This window comes from Eptatretus burgeri, chromosome 4, assembly GCF_056783735.1.
Source record: "Eptatretus burgeri isolate ZD-2024b chromosome 4, Ebu_testis_v1, whole genome shotgun sequence".
Taxonomy (NCBI): Eukaryota; Metazoa; Chordata; class Myxini; order Myxiniformes; family Myxinidae; genus Eptatretus; species Eptatretus burgeri.
In genome coordinates, this window is record NC_140964.1 from 81,419,101 (window position 1) to 81,443,702 (window position 24,602).

General features: G+C 43.8%; 1 protein-coding gene across 4 annotated transcripts in view; it reads left to right on the plus strand.

The window, feature by feature from the left end:
* SGSM2 (small G protein signaling modulator 2) overlaps positions 1–24,602 on the plus strand; it is a 171,594-nt gene that overhangs the window by 125,194 nt on the left and 21,798 nt on the right. For all 4 annotated transcript variants that reach the window (XM_085878954.1, XM_085878956.1, XM_085878955.1 and 1 more), the window contains 3 exons: positions 7,525–7,649; positions 11,580–11,662; positions 21,385–21,494. In XM_085878954.1, the coding sequence (XP_085735080.1) occupies positions 7,525–7,649; positions 11,580–11,662; positions 21,385–21,494 (318 nt within the window). The remainder of the gene's footprint in view (positions 1–7,524; positions 7,650–11,579; positions 11,663–21,384; positions 21,495–24,602) is intronic.

The window sequence follows — 24,602 nt, forward strand, 5'->3', positions numbered from 1 at the left end:
TTATTTTCCATATGTGTTTATTTTCCATATGTGTTTATTTTCCATATGTGTTTATTTTCCGTCTGTGATTATTTTCCATATGTGTTTATTTTCCGTCTGTGTTTATTTTCCACGTGTTTATTTTCCGCATGTTTTTATTTTCCATATGTGTTTATTTTCCGCATGTTTTTATTTTCCACATGTGTTTATTTTCCGCATGTGTTTATTTTCCGTATGTGTTTATTTTCCGTCTGTGTTTATTTTCCGCATGTTTTTATTTTCCGCATGTGTTTATTTTCCGCTTGTTTTTATTTTCCATATGTGTTTATTTTCTGTTTGTGTTTATTTTCCGCATGTGTTTATTTTCCGCTTGTTTTTATTTTCCATATGTATTTATTTTCCGTTTGTGTTTATTTTCCACCTGTGTTTATTTTCCATATGTGTTTATTTTCCATATGTGTTTATTTTCCGTCTGTGTTTATTTTCCATATGTGTTTATTTTCCATATGTGTTTATTTTCCATATGTGTTTATTTTCCGTCTGTGTTTATTTTCCATCTGTGTTTATTTTCCGTCTGTGTTTATTTTCCATATGTGTTTATTTTCCGTCTGTGTTTATTTTCCATATGTGTTTATTTTCCCTTTGTGTTTATTTTCCATATGTGTTTATTTTCCGTCTGTGTTTATTTTCCACTTGTTTTTATTTTCCATCTGTGTTTATTTTCCATATGTGTTTATTTTCCGTCTGTGTTTATTTTCCGTTTGTGTTTATTTTCCATATGTGTTTATTTTCCATATGTGTTTATTTCCCATATGTGTTTATTTTCCATATGTGTTTATTTTCCATATGTGTTTATTTTCCATATGTGTTTATTTTACGTCTGTGTTTATTTTCCATCTGTGTTTATTTTCCGTCTGTGTTTATTTTCCGTATGTGTTTATTTTCCATATGTGTTTATTTTCCGTCTGTGTTTATTTTCCCTTTGTGTTTATTTTCCCTTTGTGTTTATTTTCCGTCTGTGTTTATTTTCCACTTGTTTTTATTTTCCATCTGTGTTTATTTTCCGTCTGTGTTTATTTTCCGTTTGTGTTTATTTTCCATATGTGTTTATTTTCCATATGTGTTTATTTTCCGTTTGTGTTTATTTTCCATATGTGTTTATTTTCCGTCTGTGTTTATTTTCCGCTTGTTTTTATTTTCCATCTGTGTTTCTTTTCCATCTGTGTTTATTTTCCATATGTGTTTATTTTCCGTCTGTGTTTATTTTCCATATGTGTTTATTTTCCATATGTGTTTATTTTCCGTCTGTGATTATTTTCCATATGTGTTTATTTTCCGTCTGTGTTTATTTTCCGCATGTGTTTATTTTCGGCATGTGTTTATTTTCCATATGTGCTTATTTCCCTCGCTGAAGGAGAGGGTTTTGCATTTGGGTCCATTTGTTTGTTTGTCCGTTTGTTTGTTCACGCAGAACTTTCATGGTTTTCTCTGCAACCACTTGTCGGATTGAGATGAAATTTTCACCACAGGTGCGACTACTCATCCAGAATGATTTGGTCATAATTATGACATCATAGGTCACTTGGTGTCACAGCCATGTTGGAAAATGGAAAACTTTGGACATCTTTATCTCTGAAACCACACCAAGGAAAAAATTGAAACTTGGCACACAACAAGTACTCTTCATGGGGAGGAGTGATTTTTTTATTTTTAATGATATCATAGGTGCCTTCATTAAGATGTCATAATTGCATATGTAGAACGCTACATCTGATCATTATAAAAACTATTTGGGGGTCATCTTAGGATAAAATGGTCTCCAGAAATTTTTTGGATGATGTCATTGTTCACGTGATTCAGCAGCCATATTGTTTGTTTTTTTTAAACCTTCAAAAATCTTCTTCTCTGAAGTGGCTTAACAGATCGAGGTGAAACTTTACACATATTACTGCCTATCCATGGGGAACAAAAAGTTCACACATATGACATTATAGGTCACATGGTTTGGCAGCCATATTGCATTTACCCAAAAACCTATAAAAATCTTCTTCTCCAGAACGGCTGGACAGATCGAGGGGAAACTTCACACTAAGGTTCCCCAAGCATTGGGTGTGCAAGTTTGTTGAGGAATCATTTATAGGTCACATGGTTTGGCAGCCATATTGGATTGAAGAAAATGTTAAATAATGTTTTCTCTGGAACTGCTCAATGAATCTTAATGAAACTTCACAATTATGATCTAGTAGTGATGGGGAATTTGTTTTAAGTTTCAACTTGATCGAACACATGGTCCAGCAGCCAGAATTTTATTTTATTTTTAATCTTGGTTCTTGATTTAAAAATAAAAGAAACTTATTTATTTATTTGGCATGGCTGTGCCTGACCACTTGGCTGTGCCTGGATGGGTTTGAGGGTAGAGGAGTAGCAGCTAAAATGCGAATCTATTCAGGTTCCTCCTGATGACTTCTTCTTTGCTTTTTGCTTGTTTGGGTTCCTTCTGATGACTTCATTGCAGGACTATACCTATTTGGTCTTCCATTTGATTTGAATTGAATTTATTTTCATCCCATTCTAAATTAAATTGAATATTAATGAAAAACGAATGGGTCAAGGTCAGGTGTCCAATCAAAGTGGGGTTGCATCAAAGCGGGATGTCTTGGTACCCGGTTATCACCGTCAGCAGTTATAAAGTGGCAGTTCTAATTATGTCTCCTATTAAGTAACACACCAGTACACAAATGACACACAAAATACAGCACACGCAACTGCAGAAACACCATACAAAACAAGTTGTGTGGTGTTTGTGCAAAACAAAACACACACAAAAAAAAAACACCACAAAAAAAAATCACACATCGTCTGACATGTCCCTGATACATGGTAACGTTACTCGAAACACACATACCATGTTATACATACCACAGTCCAGCTATGTATCCCCATCCCCCTTCCACACAACAATATTTTTGTACTGATGAAGGGCTAATGTTTGAAAGGCTAGCCATAGCCTGATTTCCCATTTCCCATCAAACCTTCGTTGATAAAATACCTATTGTTTTTCTTGTTCACTGACACAGACTGGCACTATAACCTTCACATAGATGAGTTCGCTTTCTAACAGTTATGCCCCAGTTTTTCACATCTTCTTCCTCTTGTTTAGGTTGTCTGGTCAATGCTGAGAATTTCCTGTGCTTAAAATAATGATTCTATTTTCAGACCTTGACTTCAAATTTTCTCCACAACTTGTATGCAGGATTTCTTTTTTATTTTGTATTGCTTTGCAGAGGTCGAGACTCATGAAAGAGTTGAATAACAATGGGGTTGTTGTTTTCTATGCAGCCCGTGGCTGCTGGTTGCCTCATTTTCTGGAAGTGCGGTTGTGCCGCTGATGTAGTGTCACTGTTACCAATAAGCTAGTACACATTTTGCTAACCTCAGAAAGATGACGGGCTGAGTCAGCCCACCTGGTGTTATTTCAGCGGACCGAGAGGCAGGTTGGGGACAGGATTTGCACTCCGGCCACCGTAAAACACTTCATTCCGCAAAACCCACAAATGTAAGGAAATCGGAAAACCCACTCCATTGGAGTACCTCCTGTGCTGCTGCCCTTCACAGGGCAGCTCACTGTATGAAGGGATTGTGGCAAAGCCTTTGGGAACCCCATTCCTTGATAAGAGGAGGAAAACCATGGGGTAAATCTCCAGCGTCAGATTGCGGTGGTGTGTGGTGGAGTGGTGCTGAGGTGTCGTCCACCAGATGGCAGTCTCTTTGGGTTAACCTGAAGCGGTCCCTTCGGGTGGGTGCCTGGAATGTCCTATCCTGAAGAGAGGATGAGCACCTGTCTCTGTTATCATCTGAGCTCAAGCATTTGAACATAGGTATTGCAGCACTCTCTGAGGTTCGGAGACCGGATAGTGGTGAGATCATGGCGGGTGGTTACGCATACTTTTGGTCTGGTCGTCTGATGGTTACCATGCCTGAGGAGTTGCTGTAGCTGTGTCCAATAAGCTGACTCCAATTATAATTGAGGAAACACCGGTCAACAAGCGTATTATGAAACTAAGGATTTGTCACTCCTTGGGTGTTCTTTCCCTGGTCTCTGTGTGTGCTCCAACTGAGGCGAGTGATCTCACCATGAAGGACGCTTTCGATGCCTCACTCGAGTCTGTGGTTGATCAGTGCCCCAGGCGAGATACTCTTCCTGTCTTGGGGGATTTCGTTGCATCGACGAATTGATAGGGATGGTTATGAGACGTGTGTTGGACCCCATGGGTTTGGAACTGTGAACCAGAATAGCATGAAGTTCCTTGACTTTGCAAGAAGTCATGGACTTAGGGTGGCTGGTTCATGGTTTTAGCGCCCACAGGCTCATCGCTGGACTTGGTATTCCAACGCTGGTGGTGTGGCAAAGGAGATTGACCATGTGCTCGTTGATGGTCGATGGAGGATGATCCAGAACTACAGGGTCTACCGGAGTGCAGTTCCTCAATACTGACCACTGCTTGTTGTAGCAACTCTGAAGTTTCAGCTTAAATCCTGGAGAATGGCACTATCCCAGCCGAGGCTGGATGTTGGCAAGCTCAAGGATGAGAGGGGAGCTGAGGAGTTTCTGAACAGGCTGCGTAGAAATTTGGGAGTTCTGGGTGCTTTGGGGGATCCTGAAAAGTTGTGGAGTGCCTTCAAGACCACCGTCCTTGATGTTGCCGGTAGATGTCTTGGAACTCACTGAAGGGCGGAGAAGAATTTTGTCTCTCAAAGGACACTGGATACCATTGATCAGAGTCGCAGGGCCAGGCTGAATGGCAGAGCTGAGATGTTCAGGGAGCTGAGGCATAAAACTGCAAGTGCACTAAGGGTGGAGAAGGAGGCCTATGTGCGAGGAATATGTGAGTGGGTGGAGCATCACCTGTGATCAAGTGATTCTCATCCTGCTTACAGAGGAATTAATTGCATTGCGTTCCTCAAAGCCCATCCGTCGGTGTACTGCAGTGAGAGCGGGAGGGTATTGGGCTCTTGTCAGAGGAGTCCAAAGTAAAGGCCCACTGGGCTGGTTACTTTGAGTGGCTATACCAGGCTGATCCACCAGCTGTCGAGTTCAATGTCAGTAGTGATACTATCCCTATTGCTGACCCTCCGATCAACTGTGATCCACCTTCGTTTGTGGAAACACAGGCTCCAGTGAACCGATTGAAATGGGTAAAGCTCCTGGGATCTGTGGCGTCCATGCTGAACTTCTCAAGGCTGGTGGAAATGCTGTATTCGTGACGTTGCATACAGTTCTGTGCTCTGCCTCGAACACAGTCATCATCTCAACTGACTGGATGAGGGGGCTTTGTTGTCCCTCTCTGGAAAGGGAAGGGTGATCACCAGGACTGCACCAACTACCGAGGAGTGACGCTGCATTGCAATATATTTTCTCGGATAATTATTGATAGGGTTCGCCACCATCTGCTTGAGCACCAGCTTCTAGAGCAGTCAGGCTTTACACCAAAGAGGTCAACGATTGACCATATCCTTGCACTTCGGGTCCTCACCAAACGCAGATGAGCATTTTGGCAGGGGCTGCTTGCAGCCTGTCTTTATCTCTGTAAAGCGTTTGATTCAATGAATCAGGATGCCCTTTGGAGGATTCTTGGTGTTTGTGGGGTGCCACCAAAATGGATCAATCTGTTGTATGAACTATACTGTGGTACTAAGAGTGCTGTGAGATATGATGATACCATCTCTGACTTATTTCCAGTTGTTACTGGAGTTCATCAGGGGTGTGTATTGGCCCCACACTTTTCAGCAATTGTATGGACTGGATTCTGGGGAGGATGTCGGAGAGATCACACTGCGGTGCATCGTTTGGGAATGTCAAGATCCCTGACCTTGATTTCGCAGATGATGCAGTCATCTTTGCGGAGACTGGATATCCTTTTCGGAGCCCTCGAGGTACTGAATGAGGAGTCGGAGCCACTCGGATTAGGGGTTTCCTGGCTCAAAACTAAGATCCAGGCTTTGAATGACATCTTGGATGCTGCTATCCTGTCTGTACCTGTTTGTGGTGAGTATGTTGTGGTCAGGGAGAGATTCACTTACCTTGGCAGTGATATTTATGTCTGCTGGCTGTGAGCCAGAAGTCAATGGACATCTGGGTTGGGCCTGGGGAGTGATGGATTCACTGGATTATGGGGTGTGGCACTGCCGGTACCTGTGCAGGAGGACAAAAGTCTGAGTGTTTCGGTCCTTGATGCTTCTAGTCTTGCTCTACTGATATGATAATTGGACTCTGACCAGCGATCTGAGAAGGAGACTTAATTCCTTTGGTACCAGGTCTCTTCGGAGAATCCTTGGCTCTCGCTGGTCAGACTTTGTGTCCAACGAGCGGTTGCTGAGAGAGACTCAAAGAGATTTGTTACCAGTATAGTCCGTGAGTGTTACCTGCATGTGGCACATTTTCCTGATGCTGATCCTGTTCACTAGATTCTCTCAGCGAGGGAGCCTCGGGAGTGGAGGAGTCCAAGGGGCCAACCATGTTCCTCGTGGTTGCAGTAGGTTGATCAGCATCTCCAATAGATGGGGATGGGCCACACATCTGCCTGGGGGATGCCCAGACAGAGGCCCCTGGAGTTCCGGAAGAAAGTGGACACAGCGACGCGCTGCTCCGGCGCATGCTCCCATACCTGACCTGACCTAATACAAATTGGATCAGTGCACCAGGGTGTATGCATCAAATTAGTTTGTCTTGAAGCGCACAGGGATACACTTTGCTGTGGGTTGTAATGTGGTTCACACATTGCGAGATGAGGCATCAGGTGGAGTTACCCAACCTGGATATGAGGGCTCTCAGTCAGTTTGTCATGCAAGATTGGTTCTGAGAGCAGCCCTGCGTGGGAGCTGCTTGGAGCGATGGGGGCATGAACAGATCACAGCGAGCCCACCTTTCCTGCCCCCCCCCAACCTCCCAAGCATGTCGGGTTGATGACGACGAATGAGACAATCTCAAATCACCATCGCCTTGAGACTCCAAACCCCATTACCGCCACAATTATTTATTTATCCCTGTTGCGTCCGGTTATAACCTCACCTATCCACACAAGCTACATTCAGGTTTTGCCAACATCCCTGTACACCTCTTTCTCCAATGCATGGAGGTACCCATCTAGATTATATTAGCCTATTACCGTTTTGGTTTTCTTGGGGCCACTCTCTGCATTTGTGGTCATACGTGCAGGTTCTCTTGCATGCATTCCGTATACACGGCAATATGTCCACAACCTCACCTGTTGTTTTTTTTCCATTGCCATAATATTGGTCACGCAACCCCTATATAGGGGGTAAGTTTCGTAACGCTCCTGCCTCTGCTCCACAACACCTGTGTATGGCAAGGCGAACCTATTTACAAAGCCACTACTTGTACATATCTGACACTGCACTGCAGATTTTTGTTCATTTAATGGTTTCTGTTTTCCACGACCTCACCTGCACTGATACACTCCAAATTCTGCGTCTCATTATAATACCTCCCCCTTTCCTTCCAATAAATGAAATATTATACCACAGGATGAGGAGTTGGACAACTATGCCACCAACTTACATCGTATAGACAAGGATGTTCACCGATGCGACCGAAGTTACTGGTACTTCACTGCAGACAACCTTGAGAAGCTGCGGGAGATCATGTGCTGGTGAGTTACTGCTCATGCTGTACATCTGGTTGGATTGATCTTTGATAAGCTGTTAAAATTCACTCTGGTTTGAAGGGCAAAGTCAAACAAATATCAACTTCCAAGGGTGGTGTTGAGGTCAACATGTCAAACTCGCATGACCAACACAGCTCCTTGCGGCGAGTGGATCATGATCTTACAATTCATCCAAGTGACCCCGGAAAGTAAGTAGATCTGATCATTAAGAGGTAGTTTTTTAATTAACTTTTATGTCATTATGTGAAAAATGAGGCAACAAATTCCATTGGAATGAATTTTCCAATAATTTCTATGCAGGCAGGTCTTGCCTTTGTGGATCCCCAATTCACCGAAACAAATGTGACATCACATCTTTGTTTTGACCTATCATATACAAGACAGGACTGTTGCATTTAAGGATGTGAAGTGGAAAAGAAAATGATAATCTAATCTCACAAGCCTCCCGTGTTTGAAATTGACTTCTGTTTTTTGAAATATTCTTCTTTATTTATATCTAGACGGCTAAACCCCATATATATATATATATATATATATATATATATATATATATATATATATATATATATATATATATATATATATATATATATATATATATATATATATTTGATTCTGTGACCCAATACAATTTTAACCCTGGTTTACCAGCAGCTATTCAAACCTCCATATACCCAAGTGGCCAGTTCACCAGCCACTATTCAAACCACCATATACCCGAGTGGCCGGTTTAACAACCACTATTCAAACCTCCATATACCTGAGCGGCCGGTTTGCCAGCCGCTATTCAAACCTCCTTCTACCTGAGCGGCCGGTTTATCAGCCACTATTCAAACCTCCACATACCCAAGCGGCTGGTTTACCAGCCACTATTCAAACCTCCACATACCCAAGCGGCTGGTTTACCAGCCACTATTCAAACCTCCACATACCCGAGCGGCCAGTTTACCAGCCACTATTCAAACCTCCACATACCCGAGCAGCCGGTTCACCAGCCACTATTCAAACCTCCACATACCCGAGCGGCCGGTTTACCAGCCACTATTCAAACCTCTACATACCCGAGCGGCCGGTTCACCAGCCACTATTCAAACCTCCACATACCCGAGCGGCTGGATGTTTCTCCAGGAAGCCCAGGGGTGGGGGAGCTGAAAGTCGGAGCTCAGGGTTCAACGGGTTAAGGCGTGGAAGGTTATGTATTCAATAAATATCACACATGTTGCCATTCCATTGTGTTTATAGTCGATAGAGCTTTCAAACAGCCCCTGTAGAAATGCAGAGAAACATTTTTTTAAATAAAAGTTGTTTTTAGCATTATACAAGGTCAAAATCAGTCACAAAATTTGGGTTGTTGGCTGACCATGCTTTTGTATTTCAAACCAATCCAGACAGCAGTTGGCAAAATGATGCCTTACTAAAAATCTCTACTCATTGAATTAGTTTGGTGCTTTTATTTATATTCCACAGGGATCATGGCTTCGAATGACAGGATTTAAGCTTTACTGGTCTATCACTGCTTCAAGGTTACTTTGGACTCTTGTATGTTGTTATCTGAAGAAATAGAGTACGAGACTCATAAACCGGTTCGAGAATATCCAACAGATTTGTCTGATGCGGTCTTCCCTGCCAAAGTGTATCAAATCCTCAGCTTCTTCAAGGCACCAGGTTGATTTGCCACCATCTCAAGCATCACTGGTCAACATACCGAACAATTTGAAAGACTTTCCCAAAAGTTTCTGTTGCTCTGCACATTTTTGTGTTCCTAATGGTGATTTAAAACAGCTCAGGTGAAATTTAATTTATCAAGATGGGCCTTAAAAGTCAAAAACAACGTGCAATCATCGATGATGCAAATTGTGCATCTGACTGCACTCCATCTCTCGTGCACTGACAGTGACCGACGAATCAGATTTGACAAGATTATTGATGAGTTTGTGGCCGCGGTACCACATGCAAATGTATTTTTAGTTAGACAGGTTTACTTTTGTGATCGTTTTTTTTTCTAGCTTTACTTAGTTACATCACATCTGATTGTGGTGCTTTATAAATCTATTCCACGCAGTGAGCATATCTGTCGTGCTTGTTTTTGTATACATAGTCGAGGCTCATGGAAGAGCTGGAATACAGAACGGATCAGGCCGCAACACAACAAAATGAACAGCAGGGCAGAGGGAGAAAATAGATGGGGAAGGATAAACAAGGCACGCAGGTAATGATGGAGGTTGAGGGGAGAAGATAAGGGGTGGACAAGATGGATACATCAGCAAAATTTTGGGAGGGGTGGAGGATGGTCTCATGTGTGTCAAAAAAGTAAGATCATGGTTTTGGATGGGGGATGATTTAAGATGGTGGTGAACACCTGTCTTGACGATTTGGAGGGAAGAATGAGATTGAAGAGGATGTGGAAGTTTGTTCCACAGGCGGGGAAAAAAAAGAGAAACAAATGAGTGGAGGTGAGCAGTGGTTCCGGATTTTGGAAGTTTTCACTTGGAGGGGGTTGCTGGTGGACCACATGCATCCTACAGATAACTGGGGCTGGTGGGGGGGGGGATAAATCACAGAGAGGGTAGAGATTGCAATACCAGAAAGGAGGCGGAAGAAGACAGAGACCACCGACCTGTTGACACTGGCAACGTGATAGACCCATGGACTCAGCTTCATCATGAGAGATGGCAACGATCTTGAAAGCCTTGGTTTCCATGGTGTCAAGCTGAGCAAGGTGTGAAGCTGGGGAGCCAGGCCAGAGGGCAGAGCAGTACTCCATCAAGCTAAATGGGCTGTAGTTAAAGGGATCTGTTTTTGCACCTTTATTACGTAATGCTGTGATGTTGGTTGACTTCCAAGCAGATGGAAGATGACCTCGAGTGAATGACAGGGTGAAAATTTGACTTCCAGGAGGACAATGCAAATTATTTTAAAGCAACAGCATCACCGCAATATTCAGAGTACCGAGGCGAGGACAGTGAGATGAATCTGTGCATAAGAGAGCAGGTTTCTGTGGAAGAATTCTCAGGCAGAGTTAATATCAGTGGCGGTAGATATAGGAGACCAGTCCTGAAGTGTGATGGCTGCTTGCAGTCCCTGACAATCTGCCTGAGTCAATTGCCAGAAGAGCCAATTGGGACAGAGAACGAGCAAGATACATTGGAGGGGAAGTTGGTCATCACCAAATCCAGAAGGGAAGATTTTCCATGAGGAGAAATCCTGGTAGGAAAGTTCACAGATTGAGTCAGACTCATGGAGTCACCGAAGGAGAGGAAGACGAGATTGAGACCATACTCTGTGGAGAGCGTTGGTGCTGCCTTAGCAGTCTCCTTGGCTATTGGGTACAATCCTGGATGGGTCGCCACTCCGACATAGTATACCAGCATGCTGGCACTCATTTTGCCGACCTCAGAAGGATGACAGGCCGAGTTAACCCCACCTGGTATTAATTCAACAGCCGAGCGGGATTTGAACTCAGGATCCTAGGATCCAAAGCCTGCCACCCGAACCATTAAGCCAACACCAGGCATAGTCACCGAAGACCTTTGCAGAAGTGCCTTAGCTGGTGAGAGAGGTACCAACACATAGCCAATTTACATGATGGCAATTTAAATCACCACATATGAGGAAGAGAGAATTGTGATGAGTGATTAAAAGTTGGTCCATGTCATCTGAGAGAGAGAAATGTGGATGGAGTCATCACTTTTGGGAGGACGGTACAACACACAGACAAACATGAGGTGGGAGCAGAGGGGATGTCGCATCCGGAGGTACTCCCGGGGTTTGGGAGGTGGAAGAGTAGTACAAGGAGAATAAGAAATAGAGTTCTTCATCAGTGTTGCACACACACACACACACACACCTTGCATATTACATTTTTGCTCCCTGGAGGGACTGACACACACTCAAACCCCTCCTTGTTATTTGCAGTTACGTGTGGGAACATTTGGACGTGGGATATGTCCAAGGAATGTGTGACTTGCTGGCCCCTCTTCTGGTTATCCTCGATGATGGTATGAGGTGACAATTCCATAGCTATGACAACTTGTTTCCTGTTTTGCTCTGTTTACTTATCCTTGCTGTGAATTCAGGTTTAAATCCCATACACTGCACTGTGTTGATTTGACATTCTCCACTACTCTTGGGCTGGCAGGATGGCCTCGAGGTACACCCGCTAACCTCGAAGCTGTCTAGCCTGGGTTTGAATCTCAGCCGAGCCAGAAACTGTCATCCTGGTGGGTCATTCCATACATACTCAACCAGAGGTGTTGCCCGACTTGCTAAGATTTTGCTCGAAAAATTCACCTGGGAGTTGTCAGGTCCGCCGAGTTAAAAAAATGTGTCATTCTTTAAAAAAAAAAAATTCCCCCTTTGATCTGTAACCTGGCAAAGGTCAACCTAATGTGAAAAGGTGCTCTTGACCAGAAAATCACCCTGGATTCAACTTGGATGCTACAATAATGTGCAGCACCTCGTTCGACTTGTAATGAATATAGCTTTCAAGAAAAAAAAAAATCATAAACCCCCGAACTCACTCTTAGCAAGTTTCCAGACAAGGTGTAAGTGTCGAGTTTAATTTGACCTTCAGCCCAACTCCTTACCCTGTAGTCAGGGATCATGCACAACCGACAATGTTGGTATTGCTAAAAACAACCCCAGGGACCGTTTTACCATATCTTGTGAAACCCTTTAAATTTCAAGTCCCCATACTGGTCATTAATCCCCTCTGAAATTTGAATTTGTGCTATTTTACAAAGCTTCGGCCAAAATAACTCACGTGGTGTGGTTGGGATTGGGGGGAGGGGTGCTCTAAAAAATCACCAAGATATATTTTTGGATAGGTCCTGATGATATCTGCAAGAATCATGCAAAACATTTTTGTATCTGTGGATTTTGCATTTGTCATGCATTCCAGCATTGCTTATTGCCACTTTAGTGAGGTTAAAGTACCACATTGTCCTCACCGAACTGGCATTTTTTCTTAAATTCTGCATTGTCTAGGCTCTAAGGTGTGATCTTGAATACAAAGTGACAAGGTATGCTTCCAGTGGCACTTGCTTGGAGTTGAGGAATTATAAACTTACATGCACTGTGGAGCTGAGGGGTTATGAACCCCTTGCCAGCTGTATGTATGGGAGAAAGGTCATGTAACCGGTGTGCAGGTAATGTTTGTCTCTCAAGAACAGGTTGAAGAACATGACTCTCCTTAATGCCGGTACGATGACCCCTGCCAACACTGGCTCCAGGGGAGCATACCAATTTATACCAATTTATACCCAATACCCCAGGTAAGACAAAGGTCTCATTTACCAGTAAAAGTATGGAATTCCATGTGGTGACAGTGTTGAAAGAGGCAGTTGGCCAGGAGGTTGCAGCTCAGTTGGTCTACAAGTTGGTGACAGGTCGAAGGTGCCATATGACAATGAAATGTTCCCTACAGGAGTTGAGAACATCTCAAACAGACAATGGAGCACAAGTGAGTTATAATTCCTGTTGGATCAAACACCTTCAAGTGGCCCTTCCCCAAAGACAGGCTTTTCTATGGATGGAAGAACATCGTAAAGAGAATCTCACTCCCTGTTCCAGTTCACAGACACAATAACTTTAAATTTGATGACTACTCAACTTTGTGATGTGCTTTTTCTATTAGCAGTTAACGAATCACATTCTGCATGCAACTTTTACAATGTTTTGGATCCTTTCTCTTTCACCTCGTTATATTGTTGTGGGAATGACTCCTTGGGGTTAATAAATCCTTAGTATAACTGTAGTTATTTCTTAGTATGTGCTTTAGATAAGTGTAAAGAAATTAAATGTAATATTAGATATGCGTCGCAATCATGTTTAGATGGATGTCCACCTTCCACAATGTGTGTCAAAATTATCACCTCTTTTATCTCCATTTATTTTATGTTTTTTTTATCCTCTGTTACCTGTCTAAATGTTTCTCTTTTAAAGCGCTCACTCAACCTTGTGGTGCAAGGCTGGCGAGAAAATAAACAAGCACCGTTGAATAGTGGTTAACGGTGGTTGATGATTGATTCATTATCATCATCATCATCATCATCATCATCATCATCATCATCATCATCATCATCATCATCATCATCATCATCATCGACCTTTGTAGAGCCGTTGGCACCATGATGACCATTCTCATGGATGGGTTTCGCAAGGTACATTTATGCACTATTGCACCTATTTTAAAGCTTGTGGTGCAGCCATTATGAACATAAATTTGAATGTGGTGGAGCCATTGAGGTCGTGAATCTGCTGTTGCGGCGGAGTTGCCCCACCCACCATGCCGATCAGCAAGCAATGGCTGGTGAGAGGGGAGAGCGTATGCCAAAAGTGATAAAAAGGCAGAAACGAGTGATCTAACATAAGGCTGTGCTTCATTTGTGAACGGTTTGAAGTTGGAACGCTGCATACCGGGGATGCTTGTTTTGTCACAAGCCTTGTGCTGGTTTTAGTGGAGGAGTTCTGCCTTCTCATTGGGACTGCAAAATGCGTCAAAGCTTGCAGGAGAAAACGAGATATATCTGTCTCTATGGTCATGGAATGTTTACCCTGCCATGGAGTCAAACGACCTACAAAACTCCTGTATGGCTTTGCTGGGTTTGATGACCACCTCTTCCTGTTTTGTGACTTCTGCCATGTCTATCTCTTGTGCTGTGTCTGATGTGCCCAGTTCTATGTGCCCACTCTTTCTGTTATATCTTCTGTGGTGGGTCTATGGACCCAGATAAGGCGAGATATTAAGGAATCTACCAATCATTCATTTTGTATCATTGGCACATATTCGGTAGTGAGTTAAGGGGATGGTTGCATCATTTATTTGTTACTATTGTTTCTTGTTTCCTTCCGCCATGCCATTCGCTTGTTATTAAAATAATATACCTAATCTCATGGTGAATTCCGCTTGTCCTGGCTGCTTCGTTTTGTGGTTTAGGCTGCTTGCAGGGTAGTGGGAGTACGGTTCAAACCGCTTTAAACAATGTCTTATGACCCAACGGTTTGCTCGGCCAAATTTAAAAGAGGCACAGGCAGCACCTGGATAATTCTGTGGCCCCACGAGTGGTGTAACGTGGAAAATAGGCCTGGGAACGTGCTTGGGACCACGGACTTAGCTGGCAGTTGCGGTCGCTTTGACGCGAGCCGCAGGACTCGAATCGGGCAACCGGAATGGACCCGCGACTGTAACAATATACTTTTCATAAGAATTGAGATTTTTATTGGATTCCAGTGTAAGTACCATGGTAATCTATATTTCTGCATTTTTTTAATCAATTTTTAGTTACCTCTGCCACTGAAGGTGAAAGGAGGTTATGTTTTTACTCCTGTCTGTCTGTTTTTTTGTTTGCAGGATATCGCAAAAAGTTGTGGATGGGTTTGGTTGAAATTTTGTGGGCAGGTTGGGTGTGTGACAAGGACGAAGTGATTATATTTTTGTGAAGATCTGGATCCGGATCTGACGACTAGAATTTTAAAAGAAATTCTTCACCATTGAGAGATCGGACTAAAAACAACATGTAGCAAGATATCTCAAAAAGTTGTGGACGGATTCGGACGAAACTTGGTGGACACGTTGAGTGTGTGAAAAGGATGAATTGATTCGGTTTTGGTGAACATCTGAATTCGGATCTGGATACAATATTTTTTTTTTCTATTATTAAAAGTGATTCTTCACCATTGAGAGATTGGGCCAAAAACGGTATATTGCATCATATTTCAAATATGTATTGGGCCAGATATGTTCTTTTGGATCAGGCATTGCGTGGCAGAGGAATGTGCTCTACCAAGTGCCCTTCTAGTTTTTGAAATGCAACTACATGACGTTTTGGGAGTTTCAAATGTATCATTGTAAAAAAGAAATCAAAGTTTCACACATGTTCATCACCCCTGAGTTCCACGCACACATTCATAACCCCCTCAGCTCCAAGCAAGTAACACTGGAAGCACACAAACTCTATCACTTTTTATTCGAGATCAAACCCCAGACAATGCAACATTGAAGAAAATGACAGTTTGGTTCGGAGCATGTGGTACGTTAACCTCGCCAAAAATGGCAATGAGTAATGCTGTAATGCACGACAAATGCCATTTCAAAATTCAGTCAATTATCCAAAATCCATGTATCACCAAAACATTTTGCTTGATTCCTGGAAATCTCATCAAGATCTATCCAAACCTGTCTTTGGGTGATTTTTTTTGGAGCCCCCACGTGAGTTATTTTGGCCTAAACTTTGTAAAAATAGCAAAAATCCAAATTTCAGAGAGTGTGAATGACCAGTGAAAAGTTTCACAAACTAACGAAGACTGGTCCCTTCGGTTCTTAGAGCAATTCCAACATTTTATGATTAGATCTATATCCCCCACAGAATAAAAGGTTGAGATGGAGTTCAAATAAAATCGATCGCTTACACCTTGTCTGGCAATTTGCCAAAAGTGAGTTAGGGGCTTCTGATATTTTTAGATCTTCATGGAGGATCTCTAAGTCTTGCTCACGTTGTTGTTCTTGTGGACTTTTTTGTTTCACAGCCTACAGTTTTCATCGGATCTTCGTGAAACTTGCCATGTATATGCAGAAAGCCCACGCGCAGGCAGTAACCATTTCCGATTTTGGAAATTCTTCTGAGAAAAAAAGTTGACGTCATAATATCGTCGCTAATGGAAATCGCCTATACCATTATCTCCGAAACTAGGCAAGCTGTTTGAATTTTGTTTGCGGGAATCAAGCCAGGCATTAGCACAAATAATTTATCGCAAACCTGATACATCACAATGACGTCATATTCGTTTTTATGACGTCATCATTAAGAGGACGAGGATCTTAGCTCATTCGAGCTCGTTTTCATGAAAGCTTTATTTATCATGAGTTGAACGAGGTGCAATACACGATGTTAGCATATAAGTTGAGCCCAGGGTGATTTTTTTTTTTCTTGTCAAGGCCGTTTTTTTCACTTTGGGTTGACCTTTTCCAGGTCACAGATCAAAGACAAATTTAAAAAAAGAATGACTCGCATTTTTAACTCGGTGGACCCAAAAACTCCCATGTGAATTTTTCGAGCCTAATGTGAGAGGGTTGGGCAACAAAATGCCCCTTTTCTGGTTGAGTTTAGTGTGGAATGACCCTGATATTTCACAGGTAGGGTCAGAGTGTGTGTGTGTGTGTGTGTGTGTGTGTGTGTGTGTGTGTGTGTGTGTGTGTGTGTGTGTGTGTGTGTGTGTGTGTGTGTGTGTGTGTGTGTGTGTGTGTGCCGTCCTTTGGATGGACGTGAAACTGAGCGTCCCACCTGCCGGCATTAGTTGGTGAACATTAAAGAGCCCTTTGTGAAGAGTAGTCAAGGTATCGCCAGCACCATGAAAAAAATTCCAAAATACTACCATAATTTTCTGTCTTAGAGTGGTGACCCATCCAGGATTGTAACCCTAACCAGAGAAACTGCTTCGGCAGCACCGATGCTCTACATAAAGCATGGTTCATGATTTAATCTACTCTTATTATTGTAACTACGATGGGCACTTAGGTAATGTTCTTCTCAAACAGCTCATTTAACCATTTTCTGTGATTGTTCCATTATTTAATTCGCTTCAAATTAAATTATTGTGTGTGCACATATATTTGCAATTGAATCTGTGTTAGCGCGTGCACGCGCGCACACAAGCACACCACCGCCAGGGAGTACTTTCTCGGCTACATACATATGTACAGGTGGTGGACAAAAAATGGAAACACCTGGGTAAATGAGGGACACCAATTACATATTGAAAGCAATGGATTCCACAAAGGTGTGGCCCACGTGTTCATTCAGCAAATAACATTGCAGCATACTTAGGATCATGTATAAAAATGCTGCACAGGCCGAGTTGCCAATAATTATGGCTCGCATGACTGCAAGAGGGGACCTTCTTCTTCTTCTTCTTGCATATGGCAGCTTGGCTGCCAGGTAGCTATCTAGCTATCATTTTGTTGGGGTGCAGCTGTGCCACTAATGCTCTGCCCAGATACCAGTACACTGGTACTCATTTCACCAAACTCAGAAGGATGATAGGCTGAATCAACCCCACCTGGTGTTAATTCAGCAGCCAACAGGGCTTGAACTCAGGACCCTGGGATCAATTCAGCAGCCAACAGGGCTTGAACGCAGAACCCTGGGATCACAAGCCAGCTACCCCAACTACTAAGCCAACAGCACACTTCCCAAAAGAGACCTCAATGAGAGGGGTGATTGTTTGGGCATGTTTGGGAGGAGTTTCAGTGACAAAGAACAGCTCAACTTGCTGATGTTTCACGAGCAAAGGTGTCTGAGGTGATGTCAGCATTGAACTCTGAGGGAAACACAGAATCAGCAAAGGGCAACAGTGGGCAGAACCATATGTTCCAGGATCGTGATATTCATGCATTAATTCAACGTGCAAGGCAAAGCAGACTAGCAACTGCAGATCCATCCATCCATTGGGACCATACTCTGTGCAGAGCGTAGGTGCTGCCGAAGCAGTTTCCTTGGCTAGTGGGCACAATCCTGGACGGGTCGCCACTCCGACGCAGGATACTCGAATGACTCGATCATCCCCAGCAAGCTGGTACTCATTTTGCCGACCTCGGAAGGATGGCAGGCTGAGTCAACCCCCTGGTGAAGTAATTCAGCGAGGCTTGAACTCAGGACCCTTGGATCCCAAGCCTGCCACCCTTACCACTGAGCCAACACCAGGCTATACTGCAGATCAATTGCTAGTAAATTTCAACCTGGGGCGCGAGCAGTCAGTTTCATCAAAAACGGTCCACCGAGAACTCTGCAGAGCGGGATACCGTCGTCAGGTTGCAGTACATAAACCGCTCATCACACCTGGCAATGCACATTTGCGAGTCCAGTGGTGCAAAGAGCACATGCAATGGACTACCGAGCAGTGGAAAAATGTAATATGGTCAGATGAATCATCCTTCACCATGTTCTCGCCAAACAGATGAGTGCACGTGTGGTGCCAACCTAAAGAACTATGCAACACTGAATACTTGGTTCTAAAAGTGAAGGGTTCTGGTGGTTCTTTGATGGTGTTGGGTGCATTTTCCTGGCATGGTTTAGGTGCAGTCCCTCAGAAAGCAAGGTCGATGCCAATTGCTACTTAATGGCACTGAGTGATCATCTTCACCTAATGTTGCAGCATTTCTTTCCTGCCAGAAGGGGTGTCTTCCAGGAAGATGGAAGGGGTGTCTTCCAGAAGCAATGCCCCCATCCACAGAGCACATGTGGTTGCCCAGTGATTTGATGAGCATGTCACTGATGTCATCCATATGTTGTGGCCTTCTCAATCACCACATCTGAACCAAATTGAGCATTTACAGGATATTCTGGAGCAAAGCCTGAGACAGCGTTTGCCACCTCCACCAAATAGGTTTGAGTTGATTGACTTGTTCATGGAAGAATAGTGCCGCATCCCTCCTGCAGAATTCCAGACGCTGGTGGACTGTATGCCACTGTGCATACTGGCCGTACTAGCCACATGTGGTGGCCCAATGCTCTATTAAGTGACTTTGCATTGGTGTTTCCATTTTTTTTGTCCACTACCTATACATACCCGCATACTCGATAACTGCATTATAATAAGAAGTAATATTTACGTAAAATATAATGATGCTCTGAATATCCTTGTTCTTTGTATATGAGGTCACATGCAGACAAAATATGTCATCAACCCACTCTTTATCAACCTCTGAGTCCACATTCCCTCTCCCCCATCCCCTCCCTCTCTCTCCCACCCTTCTCCTTCTCTTTCCCACCCCTCGCACTCTCTCCCACCCTTCTCATTGTCTTTACCACCCCTCGCGCTCTCTCCCACCCCTCGCGCTCTCTCCCACCCCTCGCGCTCTCTCCCACCCCTCGCACTCTCACCCAGCCTTCTCCTTGTCTTTACCACCCCTCGCACTCTCCCACCCCTCTTGCTCTCTCTCTCTCTCACCCCTCTTGCTCTCTCTCTCTCTCACCCCTCTTGCTCTCTCTCTCTCTCTCACCCCTCTTGCTCTCTCTCTCACCCCTCTTGCTCTCTCTCTCTCTCTCACCCCCTCTCCCCCACACTCTTGCTCTCTCTCTCTCTCACCCCTCTTGCTCTCTCTCTCTCTCTCAACCCCTCTCCCCCACACTCTTGCTCTCTCTCTCACCCCCTCTCCCCCACACTCCTGCTCTTTCCCCCTCCCCCACCCCTATCCTCTGCCTATCTCTCCCACCTCTCTGTCTTCTCCCTCTTTCCCACTCCCCGCTCTCTTAATATTTCTGTCAGTGAAGCGACGGCTTGTATTTGCTTGTGCTTAGTGTAGCGCAGTTATTATGTCTGTCATCAAAGATGGACAGAGGTTCTGTTTTCACTCCTGTTTGTCTGTCTGTGAGCAGGATATCTCAAACAGTTATGGACAGATCCTGACGAAATTTGGTGGACAGGTTGCGTGTCACAAGGACGAATCTATTCCATTTTGGTGAAGATCTGGATCCGGATACGAGAAGTATTTAAATTTACCATGTGATTCTTCACCACTGAGAGATGGGGCCAAAAACTATATATGGCATGATATCTCAGAAAGTTGTGGATAATAACAACACTTGGTGGATGTGTTGGGTCGGTGACAAGAACAAGCCGATTCGATTTTGATGAAGGTCCAGATGCAGGTCCGGCCTATTAGTGGTCTACAAAATGTAAACTGTTCACACGGAGGTATGCGCCCTACCGAGTGCTGTTCCACTTTTCAGGTTGAATGTTTAGAATAAGAACAAGGTGTGAACTATGGTTAACCCCTGCTTTAGCGGGGAAAATGGCCTTTAAATGCTTGTGTGTGTGTGTGTGTGTGTGTGTGTGTGTGTGTGTGTGTGTGTGTGTGTGTGTGTGTGTGTGTGTGTGTGTGTGTGTGTGTGTGTGTGTGTGTGTGTGTGTGTGTGTGTGTGAACTATGGTGTGAATGGTTTTGGAATTAAATCTCTGCTGAGGGAACCAGATGACTTTCTAGTTTTATTTATTTATTTATGTCTGTCGCTTATTTGTTGTTGCTGTACCACTGTACCACTGATGGTTACTGAGAACCACTGTAGAGAAGAGACCAATGGTGAAAGAGAAAATTCATTTGATAATACTCAGTTTGAGGAGGGGTCCTTCCTCCTTCGCTCCATTGATGCGATTCACCGCCAGCACCTTTGAGATCACTCTCTGCCACCCGGTAAGTCAGATCCTGACTGGCCACCTCACTAACAACCACTGGGTTGCCATGCATGTCTGGTTTCCTCTTGACAGTTCTTTAATAGAGGGGATTAGTGGGCCTCGAGAGGGACAGATTCGTTTAGAGGGGCAGGAACAGTTATATATATATATATATGTGTATATATATATATATATATATATATATATATATATATATATATATATATATATATATATATATATATATATATATATATATATATGTGTATATATATATATATATATATATATATATATATATATATATATATATATATATATGTTTCCAAGGCGACCCATCACCGCCTACCGGCTTGTTTTCTTCTTTTCCCACTCTCCCCTACCCTTCACCTTCTCTCATTATTCTCCCTTCTCGTCCTTTTCTCAGTTGTAGTTTTCTCGACTTGTACCCATTTGTGAATACGTAATTGTCCGAGTCGATTTGCTTAATTTTAATGTAACTCTGTCCGCTATTTGTTGGTGCTTTCTTTTACATTCCCACCCCCATCCAGAGATGATGTCCTTCAGCTGCTTTTCACTTCTCATGAAGCAAATGAGTCAGAACTTTCCTCACGGGGGTGCCATGGACACACACTTTTCCAACATGAGGTCTTTAATCCAGGTATGTATCAGAAACGAGCAATACCATACGAAGATGCTTTCACAACCACACATTCAACACAAGGAGCGATTGATCAAGAAAACTTCAAATAATCTTCTTCCTCCCTCTGTACATCACAACCCCTCTCTCCCTCCCTCTTCTTTCCAGTTTGACATAGCGAATGATGTTTTAGGTTGCACAAGTGAACCATCCTGAAATTTGCTTGACTTTGCTTCCTTGTACCCATCAAGTTGTGTTGTCAAACAGTATACAAACTCTTAATGTAAGATCTAAGGGCCGACAAGATGGCCTTGTTCCTTATGGCAAGCCTTTATCATTGTAAAAAAAAAAAATAAGAGAAAACATTATTTAATATTTTACTTGAATCCAACATGGCTGCCAAACCTATCAATTAGAAAATATCAAAAGGCACCAGTTCACCACTTGCTTGATATGTGTACCAAATTTCGTAAATATATCTTGAGGGGATTTGTAGTTAAGCTCCGGAAACGAAATGTGACGGACAGACGGACGGACGGAACCCATTTCTATATCCCCCACCAACTTCGTTGGTTGGCGGGGGATAAAAAAGTTTGAAAAAGGTTCAAAAAAGTAAGTAAAAGAAAATAAAATAACACATGGACGACACATGCACCCCAGTCCAAAGGCTGAAGTACATAATCACAACAAACACATACACTCCAAACCCCGAATGGCTGGAATGCATGGTCATTCTTTTGGACCACACCTCAACAGGAGTAGTTCCCCACCTTGATCTGACCAAAAAGAACACTGTATTTGTTCAGTGTGACTGGATGGCCGAGAGGTACACACACTACTCGCCTCTAAGCTGTCTAGCCTGGAGTTGAATCCCGACCCAGCTGTAAACCGTCATCCTGGTGTTTCACAAGCAGGGTTGAGCCTGGTGTTGACTTAACGGTTAGGTGGCTGTCCGAAGATCTTAAGGTCTTGAGTTCAAGCCCCTGTCGAGCTGTTGAATTCACACCACATGGGTTGAGTCAACCTGTCATTCTTCTGAGGTCAGCAAAATGAGGACCAGCTAACTGGTATCAGGACGAAATTGCATCACTGGGATAGCTACACCCTCAGAAAATGATGCCGACAAGAAACCACAGGCTGCATTTGAATAAATAAAAAACAGGCAAGGTGATTCATCAATGTGTGTGCTGTCCTTCAGCTGGACGTTAAATGGACATCCTGTCAGCCAGTATTTGTTGGTCAGGTATGGGAGCATGCCCTGAAGCAGCGTGTCACCACAAACTTTCCACCAGTACTCCAGGAGCCTCTGCCTGGCCATCCCACAGGCACATACCTGGCCCATCTCCAGCTCCTTGAGATGCCGATGAACATGCTGCAACCACGAGGCACGTGGTCGGCCAATTGGCCTCCACTCACGAGGCTCCCTTGTGGAGAGAAACTGGTGAGCAGGATCAGCATCAGGAAAACGAGTCACATGTCTATCCAGCCACAGCTGATGCTCACAGACTATCCAGGTAAATAATCTCATCCAAGTCTCTCACAGAAAACGCTCGTTGGACACAGTCTGACCAGTGATTGCCAAGGATTCTCAGAAGAGACTTGGTCTTTGTCTTAGATCCTTGGTCAGAGTACAAGTCTCACATCCATAGAGCAAGAGGAGAAGCAGCAAGGACTTAAATACTCAGACTTTTGTTGTCCTGCATCGGTACTGACAGCACCACACCCAATGACCAAGTGAATCCATGACTCCCCCAGCACAACCCAGACGTCCATCGACCTCTGGCTCACAAAATGTGGAGACATGAATATCACTGCCAATGTAAGTGAATCTGTGACCTCACCATGCTTGCCACAGACAGGAACAGACAAGATAGCAACAAAGATGCCACTGAAAGCCTGGATCTCAGTTTTGACACAGGAAACCTGTAATCCCAGCGGCTCCGACTCCTCATTCAGTACCTCGAGGGCCCCCATAAGGATATCCAGTCTCCGCAAAGATGACTGCATCATCTGCAAAATCAAGGTCAGAGATCTTGACATTCCCAAACAATGCACTGCAACTTGATATCTCTGACATCCTCCCCAGAATCCAGTCCATGCAACTGCTGAAAAGTGTGGGGTGCCAGATGACACCCCTGATGAACTCCAATAACAACTGGAAATAAGTCAGAGATCGTATCACCACATCTCACAGCACTCTCAGTACCAGTCATCATCACACCATTTGAAAGCCTTTATCCCTGAGCAGGGGTCAGTTTTTTTGCGGGCTCCAATCATGGTACCCTTTCTTGTGGCAATGTTTGTATGGCCGGATGCCCTTCCTGACGCCAACCCTTTAGTCGACTTCGACTCTGCAGGGATAATTACCAGTATACTGGTGCTCATTTTGCCGACCTTCGGAAGGATGACAGGCTGAGTCTCCCTCCCTGATGCTAACTCAGCAGCCAGCGGGGCTCAAACTCAGGACCCCGAGGATCCCAAGCCACCGCCTTAACCATTAAGTCACACCAGGCTCATACTCTCACTACCAGAGTACAGTTCAGAAATCAGATTGATCAGTGTGGGTGGCACGCCACAAAGACCGATAATTCTCCAAAGGGCATCTCAATTCACTGAATCGAACACTTTGCAAAGATCAACAAAGGCTGCAAGCAGCCCCTGCTGAAACTCACCTGCGTTCAGTGAGGACCAGAAGAGCAAGGATACGGTAAATTGTTGACCTCTTTGCTGTCGAGTGTTAAGCCAGACTTGAGCATTACATAAAAGTTTACAGTAAAGCCTGACTGCTCTTTGCATTCGCATACAAGCGGTGGTGAACCCTATCAAAAATTATCCGAGCAAAGACCTTCCAGCACTGACAGCAACATCACTCCTTGGTAGTTGTTGCAGTCCTGGCGATCACCCTTTCCTTTCCAGATAGGGACAAGGCCCCTCTTCCAGTCAGTTTGGATGTTGCCTGTGCTCTCAGCAGAACACAGAACTGCATGCAACAACATGAGTACAGCATTTCCACCAACCCTGAGAAGCTCAGCATCGATGCCACAAATCTCAGGAACTTTGCCCCCTTTCAGTTGGTACGCCGCAGCCTGTGTTTCCACAAAAGAAGGTGGTTTACAGTTGATTGGAGGG